The 17245-nt window shown below is 40.9% G+C and overlaps 1 protein-coding gene across 1 annotated transcript in view; it reads right to left on the reverse strand.

Moving 5' to 3' along the window:
- Positions 1 to 1400: 1400 nt before the first annotated feature.
- YJU2 (YJU2 splicing factor homolog) overlaps positions 1401 to 17245 on the reverse strand; it is a 313756-nt gene continuing 297911 nt past the window's right edge. The window contains exon 8 of the mRNA XM_088444090.1: positions 1401 to 2174. Coding sequence (XP_088300216.1) covers positions 2089 to 2174 — 86 coding nt within the window. The 3' untranslated portion in view covers positions 1401 to 2088. The remainder of the gene's footprint in view (positions 2175 to 17245) is intronic.

The raw sequence follows: 17245 nt of genomic DNA on the forward strand, positions 1-17245 counted from the left end.
AGCGTTCAGCTTCCAACGTTTGCCACATGTAAAAAGATGGCCGCCAAGGAGGAGGCGGAGTCCGGGGGAGGAGCGGCTGCACTGGCTCAGATTGCTGTGGAGAGGCCGTGTGCAGTGGGGAAGTCGCCGGCAGCTGTGCAGGGAAGGCGCACTCCCCTGGCCTGCATTTAACCCCCGGGACGCCAGAGCGTTTCTGCACCGCCGTGGCCCGCTGTCCCAGGGGGGTAGTGGAAGCGCAGGTGCAGTACCTGGCTCCACGCTGCGGCCAGTCCCCAGGGAGCCTCCTGCCTGGGGACTCAGGACTGTTCTATTCGGCGGAGACCCACCGCGGGACCCCGACGCTTACCTTTGTCCCCCGTAAATCCGGCCAGTTACCCACCAGGATCCCCGGATCAGTACCGGCGTTCTGGTACCAGCAGGGGGGGGGAAGGAGTGACGGCATGGACGTCAGTACTGACTGTCCATGCTGTACACTCAGTGTGCAGCCACAGCTGCTAGAAGAACTTCAGGGGTATCAACAGACCCCCCTCTGCACAGGTGCCTCCGACTCCGAGCTGGGCACCGACAAAAACCGAGTGCCTGAGGCACGGGTGCGGGGTATAGGAGAGGGACCCCCAAGTGCATCCTGGGAGGCAGAAAACTTAACTCTGTGGTGCCCGGATGTCTGCCGCCATCGCCTATACCCAAGGTATCCTGTGGATACCCTATGGACCCTGCAGTAGAAAAAGGAAAAATGTGTTTAATGTGATGCCCTGAAGCAACCCAAACAAAGCAATACAGGGGACCCACGCCCCAAAAATCAACCCATGTCTGCACTACAGTATATAAATTTGTAGGATTTACCTAAATTGTGCCTTTTTTTTTATATACATTATACTGATTTGGTTCTGCCACCCTCTCCTATATGGACTAATGACTTTTGCCAAGTAAATTTTTACTGAATGTTATTACAGGCCCTGCCATTATCTATTTATAGTAATTTATTGCTGGAATTTTCCTAGATTCTAAGCTTTCAAGGACAGGGCCCGTCTCCCTCTTGTTCTCACCCTGCGCTATCCTTGTCTCCAGTGCACCCCAGCTCAAGTCAGCAGCTCTGATCCAATCTGTCTGCTCCCCCTGGACACTGGATCACTGACTGCTATTGTTCTTATCAGTCATTCAGTTGTACAGAAATCTCACTGTGATTTTAACCCATACCGTCTGTTGGAATATATTGTATTATTTGCGTGTTCAACTTTACTTTGTTTGTAAGGCGCCACAGATAATTTGTGGCACCATGTAAATAAAGGGTAGTGATAATAATACATTCTGAACAATGTATTTGTATGTACCTGTACACTTCACCAGTTCTACCCTCTCCTCTCATACAGGAAATACAATGTGGAAATATATGTGCTGGTTGTTGAAAGAAGTTTATTTGTATTTATTGAGGTAACTTTGGCATACAAAATTACAAAGTTCAAAACCATGAAACTGGGACTAATGATATATCTCAAAAAATCTCATTTTAATTTGTCAAAGCTTTACTCATGAAGGCTTTAGCCAGCTAGTACATACAAGACATTGTTCAATACAGATAATATGTAAATGACTCAGATTCCCACAGTTCTTCAAAGTGTTCTCCTAATTTTTTCTAAAGATAGCTCTCTCTCTCTATATATATATTTATTTATTTTGCCAGCTAGGGAGTATGCTATGACACACATACTCCTGTGCTGTTTTTACCCCTAGGTGGGCTATTTTGTGGATTTTAATCTCACTATTTTGTACTTACTATTTGTCTACAAAGACGTTGTATGGATGGCTGTGTGTGGGTTGGCTGCCGCTGTTGGACCCTTCTATATAAATGCTGTTGTATATACTGTATATGTTATTGTAAAACTTCAAAAGGTATAATATAATGAAATTCTGAATAAAAACATGATTTAAAAAGTAATTTACGAAGACAACATGTTTCAAACTGGGGAAAAAAGAAACTTTTAGTACAAGTAACACATTCCACCCACATAAGTTGACTAGGCGGCTATGCTAAAATTAGAGGTCAAAGTTAGAGAGGATTCCCACTCTCTTTTTTGGTCATAGTAGTCTCTACTCACTGTCCTCGTACATACTGAGCAAGGAAAGGGCAGATGATCCAATAGTTGGTGTAACAGATGGAGTGTGACTTGTGCTGTCTGTGAAAAAAAGAGATATATAATCAATTATCATGGTATAATCATTATGAAAACAAATAGGAAACAGGTTGAGTGAAAGACAGAAAAATACAGAGATGTAATGTATGTAGCAGGTTTTAAAGGAGATGAAAATGTATAGAATTAGACATTCTAATTTTTGTCTAAGCTGGTTTAGTGGGTGAGACAGAATCAGTGTAAAATTAGCTTGGAGCGACGCCATCTTGAGAATGGCAACCAGACTCCATCTTAAAAATAAGAATCTGCACAACGCCATTTTGCGAATGGCCGCCCAGCGCCATTTTAGAGAAACTCACACTTAAGTACATATAGTGATGCTATTATTAGCATCATGCGATTGCATATTTCACCATACCCCATACACATTAAAAATACGTACATTAGCGAATGCATAGTATCCTGCATGCGAATGCTGTTTATTAGCTGCATGCGTACGCATCTGCCCCAAGTTAAAAGTCCTCAGTACATAAATCTAACTAGCGTCTTTTCCCAAACCCCTAATACTTACACACTGCACACTCACATAAAAGGTTCCATAGCTTCAAAGTGTAATATTCAAGGTTTATTAATTTATTATTAACGTTGTGAAATAAAGATTATTTAATATCTAAGGTGTAATATATGATAAGTAAACCGTGTTTGGTGTTGTACTGATCTACTCTGTCTCAACAGCTTTCCAGTGTCATCGGTGAAAGGATTGCAACATGCGTTCGCAACTTATGGACTGTAGAGAGTTAAAACACTAAAATGTACTATGTAATGTTAGCAGCTTAGATTTGCATGCTGAGGAAAAAAAGGAGACTAAAGGCTTTTGGAGGCTGACCTGTGTCCATTTGAAGTGACCTGTTTAGCATTTGTATCACACTATTGGGATAGGAGTTTCAAGGTGGTGGTTTGGGAGGCCCTTTACACAGGTTAGGGGAGGAGTATGGCATTCTGAGAACACACATGCTGGCAGACACACATGGAGCAAGGAATTGAGAGAGAGAGGTCTTCCTATCACAAGACAACCAAAAATGGGACTTTGTACCCCTGGAATATGGCTAAGTATATTGTTGTTAAATTATACAGTAGTTAGTCTATTAGGGTCTCTGTAGCTAGTTGTGTGTTTTTATCTGTAATGTAGCTTATAAAGATTGTATATAACAAGTTTGTAGTAAAAGGACTTCCACTGTATGCTAACACAGACTTATGATGATATAGCTAGCCTGTAAGATTATCATCCACGCTGCAGTGTACAATTGTTTTTGTAGTGTGTGAAACAGAACTATGATATTTGTAATGATCGGTGTTGGTTGATATAATTGTTTGAGATCCGCTGGTGAGCTGTATTAGGGCCTGGACCCAAGTACTTGAGTCATTGGAATGGTGAATTATTAGTAGTGTGATTATGGCAATAAGACTGGCATAGGTTTGGTGTTATTTCAGTGTTATGACAGAATTGTGTATTGTGAGTACTGGTATTTTGGCCACTATATGGTACTTACTATCTGAATAAGTTTGTATAGTATCGTGAATGTAATCATAGGCTGGTATCAGTGTTATAACATGGAAATTTAATAACAGCTTTGAATGGTACAAGTAATAACCGTGTGTAAGGTAGTTAAAGATGGCTGCCAGCAAGTGGGTTAGACAATGGCATTACATGTGATACTCCACTCCCCCCCCATTGAAACATGTGCTTGATTGATGGAAGTTGTGAATTAATAGTCTTGTAATTATAGTTATAATTCTACTCAGTTTTGTTGTTGTATAGTACAAATAGGTTGTTGTAGTTATTATAATTGTGATCATTAATGGATATATGATTTACAAAGTTACAACATTATGTGCGTTTTCATAATGGAGTTTGTCTAGAGACCGTGCGGTTTGGCCAATAGGGCATGGGTCATTCCCAACCCCCCCCACACACACCCCCTCACCAGCCATCTTGGACATGTGCGCTCTCTCTTTCTCTCTCTCATTATTTGAAGTTTAATCACTGTTTTATGCATATGTAATAACTGTACCTTGGGTCTGTATAATTTCTTTGCGCTAAATTGTCTTTAGATCACAGCGTGTTACCTACTGTTTTTATATTTGAATAATAACCTTTGTGCGTTGGAAGCACATTTCAAAGTCTGAAGGCATTTATTTTACTGTATGACTGTGTACGCAAATAGCGTCAATTCTAGAAGGTATAGGCAGGACTTAGAAGGTATAGGAAGGATTGTGCCAAGGTTTAATTAGGATATAACATTTTCAAGAAACAAAAGACTAATAAGGGGTCTATTTATCAAGCAGTGAAAAGTGTGGAGAAGTGGACCAGTGGAGAAGTTGCCCATAGCAACCAATCAGCTCCTATCTATTATTTTATAGACTGTACTTGATAAACACTACTTCAAAGCTGATTGGTTGCTATGGGCAACTTCTCCACTGGTTCTCTTCGCCACAATTTTCACTGCTTGATAATTAGACCCCTAAAAGACTGGTTTCTGCACTGTTGGTTACAACTAATAATCTTACAGGTAGGTTTTGACAAGAGAGTACAAAACAGAAGGAAAAAAAAAAAACTCTTTTTGGGGGCACACTTATTCTTAAAATTCTACTTAAAATAATATTTTTATTAGGTATACATTAAAAATGAGAAATAGACAAAGACACACAGAAAAGCCTTATGAAAAACCTCATTGGATAAAAAATAAGGCAAGTAAATCTTATATAATAATAAGGATAATTCCTAAATAACTCTATATACGGGCGAAAATATTTTCTTAACACCACTGTTATAATGCAGGTGTTTTTATATGGTAATAAAAAGGCTATTTTGTTACTTTCTTTGTTAATTTACAATATTATTTTCACAGGTAACCTGAGATAATTTCTTCAGCAATAATATCTATTTGAGACCTGAGCAAGACACTAGTAAACAGTATCGTGTCCTGTAACATGTGAATGGTAGTGTCAATGATCTGACATAGCATTAGGTTTCCTTCACCTGGTCAAAAAATGTTTGACATCTTTGCAAAACTACTCACATAGCTGAATCATTTTACACACAAAGAATACTGCAAGCTGTAGTATTACTGCATATACTCGTGAATTTCATACATCATCCCGTTTTCTGAATTTATATATATTTATCAGGTTTGTCTGGTTATAAAATAGCCGACCATGTCTCAATTCATATAGATCTGTAATCACAGCAGTACCAGGTTTTCTGGTCCCAGAAAAGACATTTGATAACACTTCACTAAGTGTAGATATACTATATAAATATATATGACACTCCTGATTATTTTACATGCATACAGTGAAGTATAAATGTTGGTAAATCTCAGTGATGAGAAACCTCAGTATATCATATGACATTAAGAACAGGACATAATTACATTATATGCATGTTTGTTAGTTTCATACAATTTCATACAGCATCTCATTTACTGGATTTTATACATATCAGATTTGTCTGGTTGAGAGAATAGCAGACCATGTCTTTAATAATATATAAATCTGTAATCACAGCAGTACCAGGTTTTCTGGTCCCAGTAATGTCATTTGATAACACCTCATTGAATGCAAATACAATATATATTTTTCTTTAACAGGTTTATAGTATTCATAAGATATTAAGAACCAAACATATATACTTTTCCATCTGGTCAGAAATGTCTGACGTCCTGGCAAAACTTATCAGATAATTGTATAGTTTCACACACAGAGAAAAAGCTGCAGGCTATAATTTCACTGTATATATTAATTAATTTCATACAATTTTATACAACATCCTGCTTTCTGATTTATATATACATCTGTTAGGTTTATATACAGGTACAATACATGTTTTAATATTCCTAATTGTCTCCCAAGCATGTACAGGTTGAGTCTCCCATATCCAAAATGCTTGGGACCAGGGGTATTTTGGATATTGGAATATTCCGTATTTTGGAATAATAGCATATTATAATGAAATGTCTTGGAAATGGGACACAAATATACACACAGAATGCATTTATGTGTTATATACACCTTATACACACAGCCTGCAGGTCATTTTAGACAATATTTTTTATAATTTTGTGCATCAAAAAAAGTTTGTGTACATACATGAAATTCATTTATGTTTCATATACACCTTATACACACAGCCTGAAGGTTATTTTATACAATCTTTTTAATAATTTGTGCCTTAGACAAAGTTTATGTACATTAAACCATCAAAAATCAAAGGTTTCATTATCTCAGTCATGCTGAAAATATTCCGTATTTCGGAATATTCCGTATTTCGGAATATTTGGATATGGGAGACTCAACCTGTATTATAGTATGAGTGTTGGTAGGCACTCCTGTGGAGAAGGGATATCTGATACCTATGACCCAGTTACTTCTGCTTCTTTCCCGTGTGGATACCAGTCCAGGGAACGGGAGGTGAGACAGTAGCTGGTAGGCCAGATAGAAGGTAAAGTGTAGAGACGCTTCTGCTGTCAGGACCCACTTCCTCCCACCACCATGTTGTTCAGAGACATTGCAGGGAGGTTAGGAGGTCCCAGTCCCGATGAGAGAGCGTGGAAAAAAAAAAAAAAAAAAGAATATGTACCTGTATAGTAGTGTGATGCTGCGATGACTGATCTCTTGCTTGGTTACTGCAATTTCTAAGTGCCTGATGCCGGGACTCGTGTGCGCACCATGAGTACCCGGAAGTGAGGAATGAAGCGCGTTTTGCCCCCTGCTGGGCTTGAACACATACAGCCTATTGTGCAATAGCTCCATCCTAGGTTATATTGCTGCATGCAGCCAATCTCAAGCTGCTTATGAGTAATTGACATCTGAGAGTTCCAATCATGTAACAGAACTACCCTTAGCCTATCATGTTATAAGTGCCATGATTGACATCTTCAACCTCCAGAGAGAAGATCATAATTGAACGTAAGAAAACAAAATTTGCTAAGATAATAAGAATTTCACTAGCAACAGGATTTTCAAATGGAACAGAATAACAAGAAGAGATAACGTACATACAGACCAATATCGGAAATATAGAGTCCTCAGAGGCTGAGGAAGGGTCAGACCATAACAACATACCCAAGGGACAACGATAATCACCTCTTTTTTAGGAGAAAGAAGGGGAACCAGGGGCCGTCCTATAAAAAGAGGACGAGGGGGGGTGGAAAGAAGGGGAAGAGACCAAAGATGGGACTCCCCCTCACCATCCAGGTACCAAACTCGGAGGGCAAAGACTTGACCAACTCAGATACTAATCTTAGAGTAATTAATCTTTCGGATCGCATATTGACAGAGGAACATAATAAAGTTTTATCAAAAGGACTATCATTTTTACCCTCAAGAAACTTTGAAAGATTTCAGTGGGAAAAGAACCTCCACCTATTTGGGAGGAAATTATTATTTCCAAAATACCATGCCAATAATAAGAGAACCCACTATGATACTCCACCACAGTTGGAGAGAGAGACAGCCCCATCTGAATTTATATCCTTGTCTGTGAATATAAATATGCTACTGATGAAGAACTTTTGGCATTATCCATTCTAGAAGAACTTGATGAAACTAGAGATGATAGAAGTGAACAGAGCAAGAAACAGCCCATATGTAAAAAAACATCTAAATTTTTTCTAAAGGACAATATATGCCCGGAGGTGTGGGTTTTTATGAATTTGGTATCCCGAGACTTGGATATTCTGCAACAAAGAAAGAAAAGACTTAGGGCCTGATTCAGACCCACTCGCGAGCGGCTGTCCGCTCGCAAGTGGGTCGATGGTGTGCACTGAGCATGCGCACAACGGAGTGAGCACCGTCGTGCGCATGCGCCAGACGCGACGAGCGAAGGACTTTCCTTTGCTCGTTGTGTCTGATCAAAGGGGGCGTGCTGTCGATGTTGATTGACAGCACGCCCCCTTTGGTGGGCATGCCGGGGGCGTGCCTCCCAGACGGGGGCGTTCCCAAGGGAACGCCTACCGTCAGAAGCCGGCCCACTGACATCACTAGTGATGTCAGTGGGAGTGATTTTGGCTCTGATAGAGCCAAAATCACTCTGGACCTTGCAGTTGAGAAACTCAACCGCAGGCTCCGGCTCGCAGTGGCGATGATCGCGATGGTCAAGACCATCGCGACCATCAACCTGCACGCTCATATAGGCTGTGGGTGGTGACCCACAGCTATACAAGCGTCCAGGAGGACGCTCCATTTTTATGGAGGACGGCCCTCATTCAGAGCGAGCGCTCTGCTCAGAGCGTCCGGCTCTGAATGAGGGCCTTAATCCCAAATAAGACAATCGAACTAAAAAAGAAAGGGATGCCATACAGGATATCAAAACATGGAAAGACCTGGTCAAACTATCTGATAAGGGCAGCCTTTCTTGATACTGTTATTATTCTGCTACATTGTGAGTGTTCTGAACTATTGTAATGAAACTGTTACCTTTTACATACTTCACTATATATACACACACACACATATATATATATATATAATATATATATATATATATATATATATATATATATATAAATATATATATATATATATATACATACACACATACATACATACACACACACATACAGGTTGAGTTTCCCATATCCAAATATTCCGAATTATGGAGTTATTTTGGCATGACTGAGATAATGAAATCTTTGATTTTTGATGGTTCACTGTACACAAACTTTGTCTAAGGCACAAATTATTAAAAATATTGTATAAAATTAACTTCAGGTTGTTGTATAAGGTATATGAAACATAAATTTATTTAATTTCTGTACACAAACTTTGCTTGAGCCACAAAATTATTGAAAATATTGTATAAAATTACCTGCAGGCTGTGTGTATAAGGTGTATATAACACATACATGCATTCTGTGTGTATATTTGGGCCCCATTCCCAAGATATTTCATTATGATATGCAAATATTCCAAAATACAGAATATTCCATTATCCAAAATACCCCTGGTCCCAAGCATTTTGGATACGATATATATATATATATATATATACATACACACACACACACACACACACTTTTCCTTTATAATGTATTTATTCATTTAACTGTACCTCTCTATTTCCTTATCATTAAGCATGTCTAGAAGTATATAATAAAAGTTTTTTTGCACTATTATGATTTTTCCTTTTATTTATCCCTCTCTAATTCCCCATCATTTAGCATGTCCATTATTTTTTGCACCAACATGAATATGTAGTGCATAAGACATGATGATGTAATTATAACCATTAATTGTTCTAATGCTAGTATGTATACCTAATTATATCAACTATTAGATTTCTATTAAATCAACAGGACGATTTTGGTACTTCCTGATTGGAGGTTGAAGGTGTCAATCATGGGACTTATAACATGATAGGCGAAGGGTAGTTCTGTTACACGATTGGAACTCAGATGTCAATTACGCATAAGCAGCTTGAGATTGGCTGCATGCAGCAATAGGCTATACCTCACTTCAGTCCACCGCAGCACTCTACTATACAGGTACACACACTTTTTTTTCCACGCTCTCTCATCGGGACTGGCACCTCCTAACCTCCCTGCAATGTCTCTGAACAACATGGTGGTGGGAGGAAGTGGATCCTGACAGCAGAAGCGTCTCTACACTTTACCTTCTATCTGGCCTACCAGCTACTGTCCCACCTCCCGTTCCCTGGACTGGTATCCACACGGGAAAGAAGCAGAAGTAACTGGGTCATAGGTATCTGATATCCCTTCTCCACAGGAGTGCCTACCAACACTCATACTATAATACATGCTTGGGAGACAATTAGGAATATTAAAACATGTATTGTACCTGCATTCAATTAAATGATCTCAAATTGATGGGTCCAGAAAACCTGGTACTGCTGTGACTAAAGATCTATTTTATTAGAGACACAGTTTGTCAATCTATAAACCAGATAAACCTAACAGATGTATATATAAATCAGAAAGCAGGATGTTGTATAAAATTGTATGAAATTAATTAATATATGCAGTGAAATTACAGCCTGCAGCTTTTTCTCTGTGTGTGAAACTATACAATTATCTGATAAGTTTTGCCAGGACGTCAGACATTTCTGACCAGATGGAAAAGTATATATGTTTGGTTCTTAATATCTTATGAATACTATACACCTGTTAAAGAAAAATATATATTGTATTTGCATTCAATGAGGTGTTATCAAATGACATTACTGGGACCAGAAACCTGGTACTGCTGTGATTACAGATTTATATATTATTAAAGACACGGTCTGCTATTCTCTCAACCAGACAAATCTGATATGTATAAAATCCAGTAAATGAGATGCTGTATGAAATTGTATGAAACTAACAAACATGCATATAATGTAATTAAGTCCTGTTCTTAATGTCATATGATATACTGAGGTTTCTCATCACTGAGATTTACCAACATTTATACTTCACTGTATGCATGTAAAATAATCAGGAGTGTCATATATATTTATATAGTATATCTGCACTTAGTGAAATGTTATCAAATGTCATTTCTGGGACCAGAAAACCTGGTACTGCTGTGATTACAGATCTATATGAATTGAGACATGGTCGGCTATTTTCTAACCAGACAAACCTGATAAATGTATATAAATTCAGAAAACGGGATGATGTATGAAATTCACGAGTATATGCAGTAATACTACAGCTTGCAGTATTCTTTGTGTGTAAAACGATTCAGCTATGTGAGTAGTTTTGCAAAGATGTCAAACATTTTTTGACCAGGTGAAGGAAACCTAATGCTATGTCAGATCATTGACACTACCACTCACATGTTACAGGACACGATACTGTTTACTAGTGTCTTGCTCAGGTCTCAAATAGATATTATTGCTGAAGAAATTATTTCAGGTTACTTGTGAAAATAATATTGTATATTAACAAAATGTGCCTTTTTATTACCATATAAAAACACCTGCATTATAACAGTGGTGTTATTTAGGAGTTATCATTATTATATAAGATTTACTAGCCTTATTTTTTATCCGAGGATTTTCTGTGTGTCTTTGTATATTTCTTTTTACAATTTGATAATTAAAACAGAGTTATGACGGGAATCTTATTAGCCATATGCACACCATGCAAAGACTGATGTGACTTCTCTCTCTCTCTCTACATTGCAGGTAAATTGCACCACTGCTCCCATCAGATGCTGTTGTATTGAATGCATAATCACAGCTTTCAAAAATGATTTAGGTAAATTGTCTCCACTTTTATATTAGGAGCATTTTCTATAAAGGAAGTTTGGAATTTACTGTGAATCTGTGTTCTACCCCCTTCTCTCAAATTGTTTATCTTAGACTTTATTGCATCCCAGTTTAGGGTGTGTTAAGACCAGGGGGTGGGGTCCCAATCAGTGAGCACACAGAGACATGTTGGTAACCTTAGTTATTAGTGATCAGTAAGGCTGCATAGACGTAGTTATTAACATTAGTTAATTTTAGATTCAAAGTGTTAAGATTATAAGTGTAACTACAATTTGATAACTAAGACTGAGTTACGCCGGAGTTAATCTGGAGGAAAACTGAGGGAAAACATCCTCAAAACCAGAACACTTTTTGAATGACAACAAGCAACATACTTATGTGAATTACCAAATTCACCATCAGCTGCTGTATGCATATCCAGGAAACTCCTTACTGCACTCGCTGCTTGGACATTGCAAGTACTCCTGAATCTGCGTGCTGCTCTTGTTGATTGATCTTTGTTGTTCAAAACACTTATGACTGATCCATTGTAATTTTTACTAAAATTTAAATTTTTGTCCATTGTAATTTTTGTCTTCATACTACTGAACATCCTGTTTGTACTGTATTGCCTTTTTTCCATTGCATCGCATCTGTCCACTTTAAACATTCTTTATTTTAATAACTAATTCCTGCACCCGCTACTCACAAACCCCTCTTTACATTTCACTTTTGGAGCTGCGCTCATACATTAGCAGCATGATCTTTTACCTGTATTTTTAAACATTTAACAACTTTTATCTACACTGTACCTACATCACACAGCCTCCACGCCAGTTTTCAACTTGCTTATTACCTCGGCCGCAGCATGAACACCCTTTCTTCAAACACCCCGTGTCACGATCCAGTGCAAGAATTCCTCTGTGGAGGACGGTAAGCCGAGGGGTTCGGGTGACTAGGGGAGTGACTAGACTAGGTCTCCTAGTTGCGGCCAAACCCAAGTTTGGCTAGGCCTGCCCAGAGGCGCGGAGTCTAACTCACTTGGTGGTTTTCTACAGTGACCCCTCCAATTGGGATTTGGTTTTCAGCTGATTACCAGAGACAAGACACTGTGCAATCTCCAGTATATGTCTGTGTTCTTTGCTCAGTGTCTTGTCTCTGGTAATCAGCTCCAATCATTTCCAGCATTTCCTGAGTCCACTCTGCTCTTGTCTGTGCAATCTCCAGTATATGTCTGTGTTCTTTGCTCAGACAAGAGCAGAGTGGACTCAGGGAATATATGGAAATGCTGGAAATGATTGGAGCTGATTACCAGAGACAAGACACAAAGAGAAGTCAGGCATACACTAGGAGAGTGCTAAATGCAAGTGCAGATTTGCACTGACAAGACACAGGGCAGATTGACACAGATATGTGCTGGGAGGTCCAGCTGTGGGCTAATTAATACCAGCAGGTAATCTGACACCTCAGTGACACAAGAAAGCTCCAATACTAGCAGCACATATACAAAGACACACAGACATAGAAAACAAAACAGTCTGGATACTGGGAGAGAACTACTCTCAGACTACGAATAGCTTGGAAGCTAATACTGGAAACTGGAGAACTGTGAACAGGCTGAAGTAACTCTCTGAAAGATTAGCACAGAGCAACGCTGGTATCACTGGAACAGAGAAGAAGTTGAACAGCAACTTCCTGGAGTTCTGGAGGCGGATTTATACCCAGGGGTAGCAGATTACTGGAGCACAGCATCAGCTGACTGAAATCATGCTACCATAGGTTAGGAGTACTGTCACATGAGAGGAACAGTCATGGCGGCGCCCATGATGGGAACTCCGATCCCCAGCACACACAGCCGACCATGGAAGCTCGCAAAAAGCACCTAAGGCAGAATACTCAGCCCCACATCCATCACTGCACCAGACGTCTGACCGCAAGGAAGTCAGGGGAAGCCGGCAAGGAGGTGAGAGAGGCCGATCCTAGGCTGAACCCTGACACCCCGATTATTCAGTGTCCACATAACCCTCTACTTTATCCATCCCTATCCTCCCCCTTTTGTCTCCTCCACTTGCTTTTCCCTTTTTTCTCTCATCAGTCTGCTTTCCAACCCTCTGCTTCTTTCCCCCGCCTTTCCTGTTCCTCCACTCTCAACCACCTCCCACCCTCCATGGCCTTGCTACCCCACCACTAAGTACCCATTCCTTCCTGGTTCTGCCCGTCACCTCGAGGGCTGCCAAGAGAAATTCTGGGCACGGATACAGTAACATCTTGTGAGACCACAGCATGTTGGGCATGGCTGCACCCGTTTGTTTGTGGGTCTAGCATGTGAGATGCACCCACTCACAGGAACATGGTATAGCACCCAGCAGCTGGAATTAAAGTATTCAGTACTGTATTAGGATGGCGGGACAGTCGCATAATAGCTGCATTTTTAGCAGGATGTATATAGATGCTAAAATGGAACACACAAAAATTAAAGTGCTACAACTTTATTTTGTACATCTCTCAAGTAAATAACACAAACAAAATCTATTTTCTCTCAGAGATAGATGAATGAAGGACTTAACTGACATTACATCAGGTCATCTTAAACACACATTCCGCAGCACATATCCTAACTCACTGATCCATGCTCCTTCCTCACTATCTACCCCATCTGTGTCGCCCCTGTCTGTCTGCCCCTCCCCTTTAGAATGTAACCCCTCACGAGCAGGGCCCTCATTCCTCACATGCTTCTCCTCCCCCTACTCATAGTATCTTTTACTCCTAACTCCCCAATTGGCACCTAACATTTGGTTGCTGAGGCCCTGCTGCTTGTGTTATGCAGCTATGTTTATAAACCATGTCCTTGTCCTGTATTGTTTTGTATCACTATTAACTGTTTTTCTTGTGTGCTCATTTATGTACTGTGTAAGGCACTGAAGAACCTTTGTGGCGCCATATAAATAAAGGGTAATGATAATAATCTAGTGACTGAACAGACAAATATGGCTCAATTTGGACTCGTGTGTGGCTAAATCAGTGAACAGGCTTTTTTATGCAGCTCAGGAAAAGATTGGAAATGTTATCTCCTCCCTTAGTGAATGATCCCCATTTATTATTATACAGTATCTACCATTGACCCCACATTGTAAATATTCTTTAGACTATACCAGAAGTGATTCCCAGTATAGTAACCCGAAGTAGACACAAGTACTGTGATCGCTAAACAATGCAATACTCTTGTAAAATATAGAATCCAGTTCCTAGAGGTCAGTTTTATATAAAGAGCATCATCCAATGTGTGAGTTTTATTTTGCATTGCCTTGGGTGGCCAGTGCGTTATGCAGAGCCAAAAGTTATTCTTCCTGAAACATTGGGCTATATTCGTATCCTTTCCTAACATAGTATCAGATTTAAGGAAAAATAAAATCAGAGTTATGGTATAACATACCTTAGATAACTCTTTTTTTCGAGGTCCATTGGGTCCACAGAATCTACCTTGGGGGGTATGTAGTGGAAACGATCCATTGCACCAAACAGCTTCTAGCTTTGCAGCTCCCAGCATGCATCGGTCCTTTTTCAACACTTACTAACTACTCGCACATACCTATACTTTACACTGCACTGTCACCCTTTTTCCATTTTTCACGTGATGCCCTGGGGGGGTCCTGGGCTGGACGTTTTTTGGGGTGTCCTGCGCCCTGGACATGAACCCCTTAGTGTTAGGGACTGCTACTGACAGAGAAGCCGTGACGTGGCCTAGCAGCTTCCCATGTATTTGCAAATGCATACAACTAATATCTCTGAATTTCTATTACCATATAGTCTTCATATATTGTTGCAAGTATAATTCAGTGTGCTGAGGAACAATAGGGGGGTCATATTTTCAGTGAGAACACCAAAAGAAAAAAATGAGTGCCAAATTCTGAGATAGATGCGGGCGGAAGCAGGCTTTCTTGCCCTCAGCATCGTCTGAATCACAGAGGCCGAAAAACCCTTGGCCTTGAGGACGGCAAACTCAACAGCCATGCCATCAAAGCCAGTCGAGGTAAATCCTGACATAGGCAGGGCCCCTGCACTTGCAGATCCGGCCATAGAGGCAGTGGAAGTGGACTATGTATGGATAGACATGTCAGGTACCAATGCCTCCTGGGCCAGGCAGGGGCTATTTGTATCATCCTGCCGCCTTCCTGCTTGAACTTTCTGATGACCCTTGGGAGGAGGGAGATTGGAGGAAACAAGTATGCCAACCTGAAATCCCATCTCACCGCCAGAGCATCCACAAAGGCGTCTGAGGGGTCCCTTGTTCTGGACCCGTACCTGGGGACTTTGTGATTGTGACGTGATGCCATGAGGTCTACATCCGGTACTCCCCACTTGTCCACCAGGAATTGAAAGACATCCGGATGAAGAGCCCATTCTCCGGAGTGTATGTCCTGGCGACTTAGGAAGTCCGCTTCCCAGTTGAGAACATCTGGGATGAATATTGCCGAGATAGTCAGAAGATGGCATTCTGCCCACAGCAGAATTTCCGCCACTTCCTTCATGGCTGCCAGACTTCTTGTGCCAACTTGACATGTTGAGGTAGGCCACTGCTGTCGGACTAGACCAGGACTGGCCTGCCTTGTAGGAGGTCCTGCGCCAGTATAAGCACTCTGTGCACTGCCCGAAGCTGAAAGATATTTATTGGTAAGAGACTTTCCTGAACCGTCCACCTTAACTGAAAGGTGTGATGGCCAGTCACTGCTCCCCATCCTCGCATGCTTGTATTTGTGGTGAGTAGTACCCAATTCAGGAACCATAACAGATGACCCATATTTAAATGAGTCGTCTCCAGCCACCAAGCGAGGGAGAGCCGAACCTCTGGTGCGATGCGGATCATCAGAGACTTTATCCGATGATACTGACCATCCCAATGAGCCAAAATCCAAATCAGCAGGGACCTGGAGTGGAACTGGGTATAAGCCACCATGTCGAATGTGGATACCATGGAGCCCAGCACCTGCATTGCCTAGTGTACCGACACTCTTTGTTTGCAGAGAAGACTGCGCACACGAGACTGTAGTGCCACAATACGGGTAGAGCCTGAAAGTGGTAATGTTGCTGATCTACCGCCAATCTCAAAAACATTTGGTCGTATCGTGCAATCGGAACATGCAGATATGCATCCTGTATGTCCAGGGAGACCATGAAATCCCCAGGCTCCATCACCAGCATAATTGACCGTAGGGTTTTCATACGGAATTTTGGCACATGGATGAACCTGTTGATAGACTTCAGATTCAGGATAAGGCGAGGTGACCCATTTGGTTTTTGAAGCAAAAATAAATTTGAATATTAACCCTTACCCTGTTGAGTCACAGGAAAGGGGACTATGACTCCTGACTTCAGGAGGGCCCCAATAGACTCCCGGAAGGCAGAAGCCCTGACCATGTCTAAAGAAAGGTTTGTATCCACAAACCTCTGAGGCAGATGCCTCAGAAACGTGATGGCATAACCCTGAGAGACCAACTCTTGAACCCAGGCATCCATAGTTGTCTGATACCAGGCATGGGAGAACTGTAAAAGTCGACCTCCAAACCTGAGACCCCCCAGGGGTAGGCCTGCCCCATCAGACAGTAGACTTACTATCTGGCTTGGAGGCAGGACGTTTTGCTTGACCAAGATTTCTTGGGCTGACGTGTCTTGCGGGCATGACTCTGTCTAGAAGAAGACTGACCCTTCGCCGAGCTGCCGATTGCCTAAATTTAAGGGTAGTCGTAGATGGCAATTCAGCAGACTTTGATGTTGCCTAGAAGTCATTATGTGAACCAGCTCTGGTCCAAACAGTACCTTCCCCGCAAAAGACAAAAAATCAAGAGCCTTCTTTGATCCTGCATCCGCC

This window comes from Taudactylus pleione, unplaced genomic scaffold (genome assembly GCF_031769625.1).
Source record: "Taudactylus pleione unplaced genomic scaffold, aTauple2 ptg000347l, whole genome shotgun sequence".
Classification (NCBI taxonomy): domain Eukaryota; kingdom Metazoa; phylum Chordata; class Amphibia; order Anura; family Myobatrachidae; genus Taudactylus; species Taudactylus pleione.